The 14,961-nt window shown below is 33.9% G+C and overlaps 1 protein-coding gene across 1 annotated transcript; it reads right to left on the bottom strand.

The window, feature by feature from the left end:
- Positions 1–9,272: 9,272 nt before the first annotated feature.
- Positions 9,273–14,574, bottom strand: LOC145558670 (protein NRT1/ PTR FAMILY 1.2-like). Its single transcript, XM_081619978.1, has 4 exons — positions 14,345–14,574; positions 13,999–14,216; positions 10,626–11,176; positions 9,273–10,442 (listed from the first exon to the last, which is right to left on the bottom strand). Exons 1-4 carry the CDS (start codon positions 14,463–14,465, stop codon positions 9,506–9,508), a joined length of 1,827 nt encoding a protein of 608 aa, XP_081476104.1. The 5' UTR covers positions 14,466–14,574; the 3' UTR covers positions 9,273–9,505.
- Between the last annotated feature and the right edge of the window lie 387 nt (positions 14,575–14,961).

Raw genomic sequence — 14,961 nt, 5'->3', positions numbered from 1 at the left:
CCCCTTTCGGATTATCATCTTTTTCTCTATTCTCATCTGTACTTTGTCTTTCTTGACCTTCTGTAAGGGGAATATTGTCGATCTCATCAGGTCTTTTTAATTTTCTTGGTTTAGAGTCTTTTGAACCAAGTGGTCTTCCACGCTTTCGGCGTGCTAGAGATTCATTTTCAGTGATCTTATCACCAGAAGGAATTTCAATTCGTGCAGGGGCATTTTCAGCTGGTATATGTGATTTTGTCACTTTCTTTGCATCTATAAATGCATCAGGCAGCTGATTTGCAATGCTTTGTAAATGAACAATTTTCTGAACTTCTTGTTCACACATATTTGTTCGTGGATCAAACATTGACAATTGTGTTGCATTCCAAATGATTTCTATTTCTTTTTTTTCGTGGGTCCACTTTCTCTCCCCCTAAGGTTGGGAATACTGTCTCATTGAAATGACAGTCGGCAAATCTGGCCGTAAATAAATCACCGGTCATTGGTTCAAGATATTTAATTATGGAGGGTGATTCAAACCCAACATAAATTTCCAGCCTTCTTTGTGGACCCATCTTTGTACGTTGGGGTGGAGCAATAGGAACATACACCGCACAACCAAAAATTTTTAGATGTGAGACATTAGGTTCTCGACCAAAAACTAATTGTAGTGGTGAGAACTTATGATAAGCAGTTGGTCTCAATCTAATTAGCGTTGCCGCATGTATTATGGCATGACCCCAAGCAGATGAAGGCAATTTTGATCTCATCAATAATGGCCTTGCAATCAATTGTAGTCTCTTAATTAATGACTCAGCAAGTCCATTTTGTGTATGAACATGAGCTACTGGATGTTCTACAACAATTCCAATCGACATACAATAATCATTAAATGTTTGGGATGTAAATTCCCCTGCATTGTCAAGCCTTATTCTTTTTATTGTATGGTCTGGAAATTGTGCTCTTAGTTTAATAATTTGAGCAAGGAGTTTTGCAAAAGCAACATTTCTACTGGATAAGAGACTTACATGTGACCATCGAGTTGAGGCATCAATTAATACCATAAAATATCGGAATGGTCCACATGCAGGATTAATTGGTCCACAAATGTCTCCTTGAATCCTCTCTAAAAATGTTGGAGATTCAGTAGCAATTTTGTTCATAGATGGTCTTATTATTAATTTGCCAAGTGAACATGCAGAGCATGTTAATTCATCTGATCGAGGGATTTTAACATTCCTAATTGAATGTCCTACTGAATTTGCTATAATCTTGTGCATCATTCCTGTACCAGGATGACCCAAACGATCATGCCATAAATTTAGCAGATTCTTATTATCTAACTTCTGGTTAGATATCGAATTTATTTCAACTGGTCGTATATCTATATGATATAACCCTGAAGAATATGCTGGCAATTTCTCATACACATGTTTCTTGCCATGTTTTTCTGCCGTGAAGCATAAATATTCCTTTTGATCCACTATCATTGTTTCTAAATGAAAACCATTTTGACGCACATCTTTAAAACTTATAAGATTTCTTCGAGATTTACTCGAATATAAAGCGTCATTAATGATTAATTTTGTTCCATTTGGGAGTATTATGCAAGCTTTTCCAGAACCTTCTATTAGCTTGGCTGACCCAGAAATGGTATTAACATTTGCTTGAAACAATCTTAACTTTAAAAAATATTTTCTATCCTTCAGAATAGTGTGTGTTGTTCCACTGTCCAAAAGGCATTGAAATTTGGAACCAACTTCGGGCAGATCCATATCTTCATAAAATAATAAGTATAAGATTAGTTTAAGATAATTAAACTGGACTTACTTTATTAATGATGAAAAATTAAAAGTACATAACTTGAACATGAAAAAAAAACATACAAGAAAAGTACATAATGAAAACATAATACATATCATAGTAATTGATGAATTATCTAAACATGATTATTCTCTCCAAAGATAAATTCACCACCAGCTTCACCATTGTCTATGTGGAAATCAGACACATCAAGGCTAATTCCAGGGACATTTTCTTCATTAACATAATTTGTTTCGGCATGTTTTTCTTTCCCTTTAATGGAAGCCTGGTATAGTTCTACCAGATGTTTGGCCGTACGACAAGTACGTCCCCAATGTCCAGTCATGCCACATCTATAACATGTGTCTTTTCCTTTTGTGGTGGCTTGATTTTTGTTTCCTTGTTGATGCCCCCTTTGAGTGTTGTTTCTAGGGGGAAATTGGCCTCTACCACGGCCATAACCACGTCCATGGCCACGTCCGCGGAAATTTCCACGACCTCTGCCACGGTTATTATATTTTCCACGTCCACCTCTATGAGCAACATTTGTCTCAGGTGGATTTGAGCTTTCTACAGCATTTGTTTCATTGAATGCTTGAGACCCAGTTGGTCTTAGGTTGTGATTCTTCAACAGAAGATCATTATTCTTTTCAGCAACCAATAATGTAGAAATAAGCTCAGAATATTTTGCAAAGCCTCTTTCACGGTATTGCTGTTGCAATACAATGTTGTTAGCATGGAATGTAGAGAGTGATTTCTCTATCATTTGCACTTCAGTGACTGGTTGATCACAATATCTCAATATTGATACGATTTTATATAGTGATGAATTATAATCACTGACAGATTTAAAGTCCTGAAATCTCAGGTTTGTCCACTCAAATTGTGCTGAAGGAAGGAGTACCCTTTTATGGTGGTCATATCTTCCTTTCAGGCTATCCCATAGTTCTCTGGGATTTTCCACCATTAAATACTCAGTTTTCAAACTGTTATGTAAATGATGCCTTAAGAGAACTATAGCTTTTGCTTTCTCTTGATCAGTTGGAACTTTAACTTGAGCAGGGGCATCTTTTTCGTTTCCTGGGATGGTAATTTCTTTGATTGTATGTTCCAATCCCTGAGCCTTTAAATTCATTTGGGCATCAACTGTCCATTCAAGATAATTATGTCCGGACAAGTCTAATACGTCAAATTGTCTTTTCATCAAGTCTCCCATTTTAACTACAATCAAATAGGTAATTATTATTAAGCCAATTAAGCAAGTGATAATTAAAGTAATCAAATTGTAATCATAATAATAATCCATTTAAAACATATTTGCTTCTCCCCCTTGGGTTATTATTATGATGTACATAAAGTTAAGCTAAAATTAAACATGATAATTACGTTAGTAACGACAACAACAATAATAACAATGATAATAATAACAATAACAATAAATACTACTACTATTACTATATCACCGACAACAACAACAACAATAATAATATTAATATTAATGACATACATTAATGATAAGACAAAAGGAACATTTATTATAACAAAATGCACTTATAATCTACCTAGAAGACAAAAAAACTTGAAGTACTACGGAGATTACATGCATGAATTCCCTTTGTCGAAAAACCGAGCGCTACTTATGTAAAATGATGAAAATCATCATTGCCATTAATAAAACTACTAGGGCCATAATTAAAACTAAATATAGTTTTAATTTCCTTAAATCTTCTTCAAAGGTAAAGGGGTGTGGTGGTTGTCGGTTGTCGACGGGGAACATGGTGTGTGACCGGTGTAAATGGAGGAAGAAGAAGAGGAGATAATTTGGGTAAAGTTTAAGGAGGGGATAAGGTTTGTATGGTGAAATAAGGGGGTGTAATCCGCCTTTTATAGGGGGGTAAATTATCCGTTTCAGCTTTACACTACTGTAAAAATATCATACAATGTTCTAGTAGACTGGTAAAATAATTGTAATCAAACTATTAATATTTACAAACGTAAATAAGTATCACACTGGGATGCAAGCCGTAGTGGTCCGAGAACCCTAATCTATTCATGAGGTCAAGGGTTCGAAAACTGAAAGAAACATAAAAGTGTGTAATCTAAAAATTGAATAAATATAAAGGCTGCATCATTTTTTTTTCATTTCAGTAATTATGCACAAGTAAGTAAGTATAAACATGATTTGTGTGACCATGAAATTTACTTTATTAACATGCATACAACAAATATTTCCACATGCAAAAGTAATTATATATTACTTTCTATAACCATGCATGAGAGTTACTAAACTAAATATCATAAATAAGGTATGTATTGATATCCTCATTTTTAATCAACATGGCTAATTATGTGGAGTAATTTTGTGGAGAAATATATTGTGAGTTTCTGGTATAGAGGATCCCATATGGGCAACTATAGAGCATACTCCTCAAAATATATTTTGTGAAAGAAATTGAATCTTTGTAAAAATTGGATAATCGGTATAAGTATACCTGATTGAAGATGGTGCTGATAACGTGTTATGAAATATATAGAAATTAGAGGATTAAGAGAAGAAGGTAATAAGAGAAGTATTACTACTTTTATGTATTACTCTTGGTAATATTTTTTGTGTATCATACAAGTGAAATTACATGGCTATTTATAGTAGTAAAAACCACTATTACATTGTGGGCTATAACCTTAGAGGGTGGCAATTAGGGTTGGCTACTACATTAAATGTAATGAAGAAATTGGAGTGTGGACATTCACACCTTGACTAAATTAATTAACTCTTAACACTTTCTTCGTTTTAAATTAATTGTCATTATTTTTTGTTACTCCGATTTTTTTACTTTATCGCTATCCAGATGATTAAATGTGTTTGGAAGAAATTATGAAAGTTGACATTTAGGATTTTTACATTGAGATGGATTTATTAGGGGTTGGGTCAAGATTTCAAATAGATATATGTGGCATAAGATCAATGACTATGAGTGTATGACAACTAATGGGAAGAGATTTACATGAGAGTGGTAAAATCAAATAAAACGAGGGATATGTGTGAGGGTTTTGGAAATTTGGGGAAGAATCACTTTATATAAGGAAACAAATCACTTGATTGACAAAATCTTATCAATGCTCTCTATTAATTGTAAATAGCAATCTCAATTCAACATTTTTTTTTTTTTTAGTCTAACAACTTAAGCATTTGTGAGTTTGTTAACATCATATAGAGTTTAGCAAAACTAGGATGAGTTTTCCCAATTATCATATGAATCCAAAAAAAAGGATGTGATATATTCTTGATTAGCAAGCACAATTGTATGCCTTGATTATCATATGAAACAAAACTAGGATGAGTTACCTACTTCCATTTTTCAAACTTATTTAACAAATGGAATTGTCGGTTGTTCGAAAGGATATAAAGGTTGAAATGGTGCAATTGTGTAGATAAGAAAATTATACAAGTACAAAAGGTCAAGTGAAGCAAGAGAAGTTTTGAAATCTAATCTAATCATATCATATAACTAATATATAAAGCTAAACTTTTAGCCAGGCGACGAGATAGCGACACTTGGCGTTCCAACTTTTCGCCAAGTGTCGCGCCACGTAGGATAAAGTTATATAGAATTCAATTTGTATGATAAAAAAATTAATTTAGAATTCTATTTCAATCAAATTTGGATAAAATTTTAGGATAAAATTGTTAATTTAGAGTTTTATTTTCAATAAAGTACCAATATTTCATATGTACAAATTAAATTATAATTTTATTAAAAAAAATTATTACACTCATAATTATCGTATAAATTTATTTGTATCATAGTATTTTTTTGAAGCGAAGGAATTAGCTCAAAATGCACCACATCCATTATTTATAATATATTCTAATCAATTAAAACAATATACTTTACAATCTAGAGTCATTTCGGACAGGGTCATTATTTCAAGTTACGGGTCAAGAAATGTTTTTCACCAATGTTATTATTATTAGTCATTACATGTCTATTATATAGTTTAAATCGTCACAAAAACACATCAATTCCTTACTAATTTTGTATCAATAATGATATGTTTTAAAATTTGACATATAGATTAAAATTTATCTCAAAATTCAATAAACAACCCGAGCATCGCACGGGTACAAAACTAGTATATATATATAAAGGGGAGTTTTTTCCCGAGATTTTAGAGCGCCATGTAGGATTTTTATTTTTAAAAAATTATCAGAGCGCCACATATGATTAATATTTTTAAAACGCTACAATAGGATTATGCCACCTAAAATTAGTTAACGTGCCACGTAAGATTATAAATTATAGTTATATCCAATAAATAATTCAAGTGCCACATAAGCATAATTGACCAATGAGATTTTAATGGTTACACTAATTAAATACGAAATATTATGTTTTGAGATTAGGAATTTTATCTAATATTTTAAAACAAATACGGAGAAAATGATATATTACGTACAGCTAACAAAATAACAAATATAATCACATAAATATAAAAAATATTTTTTAGAAAAAAATAGATCGACCCGTGCATCGCGTTGTTATATAAATCTGAGTGTATGGTGTATCCAAGGGTATTATGTTAATGGACCAACTCAATCAAAAGCTTAAACTAATGGTTGAGCCAAAGAATATGTTTTATACTATATCACTCCTCCTCACATGAAAGACCCTTTGAGCTTGAAATGTGGATGCAACACAGGCCCACCCATACCTGGTGCGAATTAATTCCACTTTGAACAAGGGGCGGATGAGATTAGAACCCATGACCTTTGTGTCACGCTGGCTCTGATACCATGTTAATGGACCAACTCAACCAAAAGCTTAAACTAATGGTTAAGGCCCAGGAATATGTTTTATACTCTATCATATTATTTGCTCATTTCAATGATTATTGCTCATTCTGTCATCAAATAAGAAAGCAATTATCTTTAAATATACCGTACATTTAGATGTATATAACAATCTCTTGTAGAAAGGCCGGTGAGTGGTTGACTGGGGTTTTGGATTCTATAGGTAATGTAATGTAGGCTAGGTTAGTGAAATGTCAGAAGTAGTAGTAGAAATTGGGCCTTGCTTTCCGGTTTATGAGGGAATGAAACATGGCGAATAATCACATCCAACATTCCAACTCTCTTTAAGGGTTTCTGATTGTTGGGCCTTTTTCTTCCGGTTTTCGTGGAATACCCACGTTCCACAACCCTTAACTATATGCCCTCTTATGGGAAGAAAAATAATTCAATTTTGTCTACTCTTTGTTCTGTACTTCTGTTTATATACGGAGTACTTTGCTGATTTGCTCTGTTTTATTATGGAAAGATGTTTTAAATTGATAAGGAGCTCATATTCATATGGACATATGGTATGTGATTGTATTTCATATTTCTTTTTGCGTTTGCGTAAGATCGTCATGTTTGATGTTTTACACAGCTATTAAAAAAATAAGATAGTGAATAACACCAATTAGATATCATAAGTATTAGGGGTGAGCGTAGCAGGGTACCCTGTAAAAAATCTCAGGACCCAGAATCGGAACCTGTTGCAACAGGTTTTAAAAAAAAAAAAAAATAGGACCTGAAACCGAAACTTGTTCAACAAGTTCCTAAAAATTGAGAACCGGACGGAACAGGGCACCCTGCTTTTCAAAGTAAGCTTAATAGTTACTTAATTGTCTTGAATATTCAATACCAAATTACAAATACTTTATTAATACCATTAATTAAACCTTTAAGAGTAAGATAAAAAAAAATTAATAAGGGATAGAGGTTGTTTTCATATAATTTTGATATATAGGGTTTTTATACTTGGGCTTAGATGATAAGTTTCGGTTATATGTACCATATAAGAAACCTATACTAACAGGGTACCCTATAGATTTCGGGTCCAGATTTTTATTATCCAGAACATCGAAACCTGTTGCAACAAATTCTCAATTTTATTACCTGGAATCAAAACCTAATCTGCGGTTCCGAGCAGGTTCCAGTTTCAGGTTAGGGTACCCTAAATTTTTGCTCACCCCTAGTATTTATCAAGTTGTAAGGGTAAGGCAATAAATATATTTTAAAATATAAATACTATCTCCGTTTCTTTTTACTCGCAACAAATACTATAAATAGTCGTTACACATTACTTGCAACAAACTATTTTCTTTCCCTTTATAGTATGTTTTTTTTGTATGATTTTACAAAACTACCCTTACTTTTGTTTTAAACACCCTAATTAAACTACTGATTTTATCCCATTAACTTAAACTCTACATTAATTAACTTAACTATTTCCACCAAAATCATTCCCCTCCCAATTAAATTCATCCTCGCTTTCAATTGCCAACCACCACCACTACCATCACCACCACCTCCACCATCACCACCATACCCAGATTTTCTCTCTCTTTCTTCACCGATCTCCCCTCGTTGTCGCCGCCTTCCTTTCTTTTCTTCCGTTTTCTTTTCTTTTCTTCCTTGTCGCCGCCTTCCTCGTTGTGGGCTTTGAGGGTTTTGTGGGTCAAAATAGGTGGTGGGTTTTGTGGGTCGAAATCGGTGGTGGGTTGTGGGCGAAATCGGGGGTGGTGCTGGGTCTGGGTCGAAGGCGTGGTTCTGGGCAAACTCGGGGGTGGTTCTGGTCTGGGTCGAAGGCGTGGTTCTGGGCGAAATCGGGGGTGGTGTTGGGTCTGGGTCGAAGGCATGGTTCTGGGCGAACTCGGGGGTGGTGCTAGGTTTGGGTCGAAGGCGAGGTTCTGGGCGAACTCGGGGGTGCTGCTGGGTCTGGGTCGAAGGCGTGGTTCTGGGCAAACTCGGGGGTGGTGCTGGGTCTGGGTCGAAGGCGTGGTTCTGGGCAAACTCGGGGGTGGTGCTGGGTCTGGGTCGAAGGCGTGGTTGTGGGTGAAATCGAGGGTGGTGTTGGGTCGAAATTGAGGGCGGTGCTGCTAGGTGGTGGTGGTATGGTGTTAGGTGGTGGTGCTGCTGCTGGTGATAGGTGGCTGTATTTGATTTTGTTTTGATTTGTTTTTTTTTTTGGTTGGATTAATACTAAACACATGCCCTTATTTTTTGATAATTACACTTACCATCTTTTGCTTAGGAGTCTGCAAACTACTAGTTTGTTGCGAGTAAAAAGAAACGGAAGGAGTATTTAAATTTAGAGTAGGTAAATACGGATTATTTTTTAAATGGGAACAGTTGCTAAGTAATCAACTATTTGTATTGTATGGGGAAAATGTGTAAAAACAACACAAATGTAACCTTCTTTCAGAAAAGAAGGGAGTAGATGTTTTGAGGAATCAAAATTATACAAATATAATCTTATTTTGATATAATTTACGTGTTAGAAATAAGTCAAAATAAATTGAATTTAACTAATAAATGATCATTTACAACAATAAATTTGAAAGTGGGGAAGTGTCTAAAACATTTTTTACTCCATACATCAGTACTACGAGCCAGTTAGTATTAGTGTAGACTGTAGAGTTGACAAAAAAAATTGCAAATGGCATCAGTGGAAAGAGAGAAATACCTCAATTACATATACATACAGCATTAAATTCCAATACAAGCAAAAAAAAACCACCAAAAAAACCTATAAAAACCATATCTAAGAACAAAATACTTTGTCATAGGTCAAGCACAACAATCAGCTATATTCTAAATCATATTTTACTTATACTAAAGTACAGAAATCCACCATTGATTTTATGTAATCTTACCAAATATACATCAAGCTCTTAATTAATTTAGTTTTAATACATCAAAGGCTTCTTTACTGTCTTCTTTCTGATGCTGACTTGTGCTCTTAAGCATAGCCAACTTTTCTTCATCATCAACCTTCTTTTGTCGCTCTTCAACGGGTCCGTAAGCCCAGCTACAGAACACGAAATAGAGTATATTCAAGAAGCAAATTGTTGCTATAAGCCAGTAAAAGTAGTCGTAGTGACCCTTGTTGATGTTGCTCGAAACCCAACTGTCCTTTCCTCCGTGTTTGGTAATATCGTCTACCAAGTTCAATATTACACTACCTAACAAGCTTGCGATTGCCATCCCAACCCCAAATAGACATGTTGCTATGCTAGACATGCTCTTGGGCATTTCCGAGTAGTAGAACTCTGTTTGTCCGATACCATTGAAGGCCTCAGCTAAGCCGCTGAAGCAATGTTGCACTACTAGCCAAAAGGCGGACATGTGGAGCACCCCGTCAGGATTGTTGGCAAATCCTTGACTGATTGCACGTCGTCTTCTTATGTTTTCCACTGTTCCAGCGACAAACATGGACATGAACGCACAAAATAACCCAATCCCCATCCTCATCTTCACACCAAGGCGAGCTGGCTTGCCACGGATCTTTGATGCTACTGGAAGGATCACACGATCATATAGAGGAATCCATAGTACTATAACAATGATCAAGAATGTACCGAATGAAGCAGCTGGTACTTCGAATTTAGGGCCCAGGTGTCGATCCATGGTTTTCGCCTGGAGCAGACCAAATGAGCCTAGGTTTGTATGTAAGGACATAATGACCCCACTTGACCAAATCGGAAGGACTCTGATGAGAGACTTTAGTTCTTCAACTTCTTCCACTGTGCACAGTTTCCATGAGTTTTTGGCTAATCCGTCAGGGCCAATGTCTTGGCTGGGATCTTGAATGATACAAGCTTTGTTCAAGCACCTAAAATCAAAAGATTAAAACAGGTAAGATTTAGATAAAGAAATATAAACCACTCAACATAATATCCTAAAACTATGTAGAATACTATAATTTGGAAAGGTCTAAAACTCAACAAGATAGACAGAAAATTGAATATATACTAACTTTAAACTAGTAGTAGATTTTTTGCAATTCGAAACAGACCTTAATCTATCACTTGGAACAGCTGTTGTGGAATCCTTCCTGTGATAATACTGCACGCTTGACCCTTGGGGTGGTAGCGTCATTTTTCTGTTTCTGAAAGAAGCAACAGCTGCTTGTACAAGACCGGTTAAAAGACTCTTTTTAACCTTACTAATCACATAGTAAGGAGAAGCAAGGAAGAAGGAAAGGCCCGATAAGAACATGAGAATTGCAGGGAGTCCAAAACCAATCCTCCAACCAAATGTATCTTGAATGTACACAATCACAGTCAAAGCAATCACAACTGAGAGGCATGCACAAGCATAGTACCAACTAAAGAAGGTCTCTAAAACTCTTTTATTCTTGGGATCTTCTCTTCGGTCCACTTGATCGGCACCAAATGCCTGAGAACAAGGTCTCACACCACCAGCACCTAATGACATTAATAGAAAGGCGAACACTAAGAGGGCATACTGTCCTGTTGTAGGCGATTGGCAATTGTTGGCTAACGGATTGCATGGTGGAGGCTTAGCATGTGGTATTACTGTTGTCAACCATATAAGAATCATCCCCTGGATTAAGGAAATTTTTTTACACACTTAGAATTTCTCAAACAATTTACGTAGCAAATAGAATTTTCAGCTTTAGTCTCAAATGGATTAGAATAACCGACATCATTTACTGTCGTTTGAATATATTTGCATGTATTCAATAGTTCTAATACGGAGTATATTTTCATCTCCAATTAATTTAATCTCTCATATCATTTACAATTACTTTAGTATGTAGTTCATATCATGTGAATGCAGTCATGTTTTATTTGTGCAAGTAACTAAAAACCAAAAGTAGAAATTTCCTAATTATTGTTGGGTCCATGGCTCATAATCTCATATTCCTTGTGGTCCAAAATGTTAGTACAATAGTACTATTGATCAAATTTCACACAGCACTATTTGCTAATGCATAGATTTTAATTTTTTATGACACAAAAAAAAAGAAGTTAGTTTTCAAAAAAGCCAAATAATATTTTGAATTTGTGAACACGACATCAATTGAAATAATTATAAAATGACCAATATTGTCTTTAGACCATGATAACATACTCCATTGTTCCCAAAAATTCATTTCTCCTATAACTCTTGTCCCATTTAAAAGATCAATTTTTCATTTGGGTGGTGTCAATCATCTACTAGACAGCCAAACTCCTCTAACTTCACCCAATTATCTCTCAATTTCCCTAAAAAAATTAACTTATTTTCACTGATATTTTTTAAAAATTTTAATTAATTTCAAAACAATGAAGCACTACCCTATTACAATTTTCAAACCAAAAACCCGAGCCCACTAAAATGCTTGATCACAAAATTCACAAATACTCTCTTCGTTCCTTCTTATCAGTTACGTTTGCTATCATGCACAGACAAAATAAAATGTCTAAAACGGGTTAAACAATCCATCAAATAAGCAAAACAAAATACGCGCATTCAAGTAATCGAGTCACCCTACAATAAAACAATCCAAAAATGTCATAATATAAAATTTTGGCATGATGCATTTGGAAGAGATAGCCAAGATTAAATGATTAATCATACAACCAAGCATGCACTAGCACAACCATAATTATGTTAAGAGAAGGGCAACCAAGCCAGGTCATCATGAAATGTGGTCCCAACCAAAAAACCACATCTCCTCATTTTCTTCCTGTTAAATTCTCGACTTGTGAGCCGGTGCAAATGCAATTATGATACTAAATGGAATCATACTTAAAGAATATTTCATCATCTTCTTATTAAGCTCTCTTTCCCGAGGTTTCTTCACTAAATACAACATAATATCATAATTAAACATAATTTGCACTTTCATTTCTAATTAAGTTCTTCCCATTAATTCATTTCCAGTGCTATTATTCACATTGTTAGCCTGGCATTGCCTTATTAATCTTACATTACGCAATAATCTTATTTTCGGGTTTTTATTTTTATTTTTTATTTTTCTATAATCCGTTTGAAATTATTTTTGTACATTTTCTTATGACGGGTGAGCTGTATTATTTAAATAAAAATACTTTTTTTATTAATAAATTTTTTTATACTCAACATGGATATAAAAAGAACCGCTTTCTTCTGATTTTCTCAATTCCTAGGATTCTATTATTACTGTAAATAGAAAGAAGAAAAAGAATGAAGAGAGTGTTTAACTTTTGTGGTCAAAGCTTGTTCATTAGCTAGACTACAATTCTATCCAAATACCCTTTGAAATACGTCATCCATTTTCAATAAATACTCCATAACTCATTTTAAACTCTCACACTATTTATACATCCTCTCTATTACTCCCTAGAGTATATGTTAGGCCTTCTGACTTAATACACTATTTACAGGCACAATTCCGACCACATTTTCAACTCGCTTATTACCTTTGTTTCATATTATTTGAAACGATTAGACATTCAAACTTTTTAAATACCGTATTTACTTATAAGATGTTTAGGAGAAACCTAAAACTCCACATGTTGCACTAATTGTTACACTAAATTACACTTATTGACATAAAATATACTCTAACTTCACTCATTATATGAACTTTTTTATATACTTATTGACATGAACTTAATCATCAAAATTAACCAAAATACATGTCATTGAATATCTTCAACTACAAAGTTCACATCATTGAGTGTTTTTTAGTTACCAATTTCATGTCAATCCATTTATACATGCAATTTCTTTCAATGAGCTTAATTTTGCCTGATTTAAAAAAAGAAAAATAGAATAATAAAGAAAAGAAAATTAAAAGAAAAGAAAATTGAACCCCAATAATAACATTCTTGGCTTTTAATAATTGGACTTTTGCTAATTAATTGATTAGACCATCAAACAAAATAATTTCAAGTAATATCCCACAAAGATAATAAAAGAAATTGAGGGGACAACTAGGTGGAAAAAGGTTCAAAAGGATGCAAAAAGATGTTAATTATTTAGGACAAAAACCACGGACCCCCTTAGGCGTACATACCATGTGAACATTAGCCATCAAATTTTTATTTTCCTTTTTTAAAAATTAAATTTAGAAAATAAAATTTTAAAAAACAAAGTCAAATAATTGTGACTTATAGTAGTGTGGACCTTGCTGACTACAAAATGCATTAAACAAAACAATATCATGTGCTTTGACAACTATCAACGTTAATTACTTAGTTCTTTAATTTTTCTCTTTTAACTCCCTTAATCCCCTTCTTCATTTCTAGCAAATGTACAAGAGAAGGCCCCTCTAACGAACAAAGGAAGCATTATTGACAATAATGACATTCCGTGCTCGTTATTAGTTGTCTGACTGTTAGACAATTAGTCGGACTCGACAATTAAAAGAAAAGAGTAGGAATAGAATGAATTACCAAGAGACTGATGATGGAACCAATACCAATGGTAAGAAAACGCCCAAGATAAGAATCGGCAACAAATGCACCAATTAATGGGAAGAAATTTGTAGCAGCTGACCAAAAAAACAGCAAATTCTGGCCTTTTGCTAAACTCATCTTGTAATCCTTCATCAAATATAGTATCATATTTGGTGTCAACCCATAACTTGCTACCTTCTCAAATGACTCATTTGCTGCCATAATTAACCCAACATTAAGTTAATTAATTAGTTAACTTTTCTTCATTATTTTTGCTAATTAAAAGTTACCCAGAAAAATTAAAGGAAAACCCAGAAAATTGAGCTAATTTAATTGAGTTTACCTATGATAAATGGCATAGTGATGAAACCACCCTTTTTCCTTTTAGAAGGATCTTGTTCTTCATCTTCTTCATTTTGGTGATGACCATTAATCTTCCTTTCTTCATCACTTGATGACTCCATTTTTGGGAGGAGAGAGAAATTTTAGAGAGAGAAACTTGGAAGAGAAGAGTTGGAAAGTTGCTGGCTAGACCAACTGCTCTGCTCAAGTATTTAAATATGTTGGATTTTTATTTTTTTTGGGATGGGGGTATATTTATTTTTATTTTTGATTTTTGATATTTAAATTAATTTGTTTTTTGAATAAAAAATAAAAAAATAAATACCCATCATATAGTAGAGTGGTGGGGGGAAGTCTGTTCTGGCAGATTTCACACTGACAAAAGGGGTGGCAGTGGAGAAGAAATAGGAAAATAAAAAAAAAAAAGTAAGTTGATCAAAACATATGTTGCGTGTCCAATCTTATAAGTAATCACTCTGTCTATAATCATATATGCATGTTTGTACAGTATATATGCCCTCTAGTTAAAGATTAAAGATTAAAGATGACATTGGATCGAGATAGTTGTAGTCTACATATAAACATGATTAATCGAGCTCAAATTAGTCATATATGGTT

The sequence above is a fragment of the Chenopodium album genome, chromosome 9 (assembly GCF_948465745.1).
Source record: "Chenopodium album chromosome 9, dcCheAlbu1.1, whole genome shotgun sequence".
NCBI classification, from domain to species: Eukaryota; Viridiplantae; Streptophyta; class Magnoliopsida; order Caryophyllales; family Amaranthaceae; genus Chenopodium; species Chenopodium album.
The sequence above is the reverse complement of the archived record's forward strand: the minus strand, read 5'-3'. Positions and strand labels throughout refer to the sequence as shown.

What these genes read in the sequence shown, in the direction of transcription:
- LOC145558670 (XM_081619978.1), bottom strand. Translation starts at nt 14,465, where the DNA reads ATGGAGTCATCAAGTGATGAAGAAAGGAAGATTAATGGTCATCACCAA. An exon ending in GTTCCATCATCAGTCTCTTG is followed by an intron (nt 11,177 to 13,998) that starts GTAATTCATTCT and finishes TCCTTAATCCAG; the next exon opens with GGGATGATTCTTATATGGTT. An exon ending in GTTCCAAGTGATAGATTAAG is followed by an intron (nt 10,443 to 10,625) that starts GTCTGTTTCGAA and finishes TTTTGATTTTAG; the next exon opens with GTGCTTGAACAAAGCTTGTA.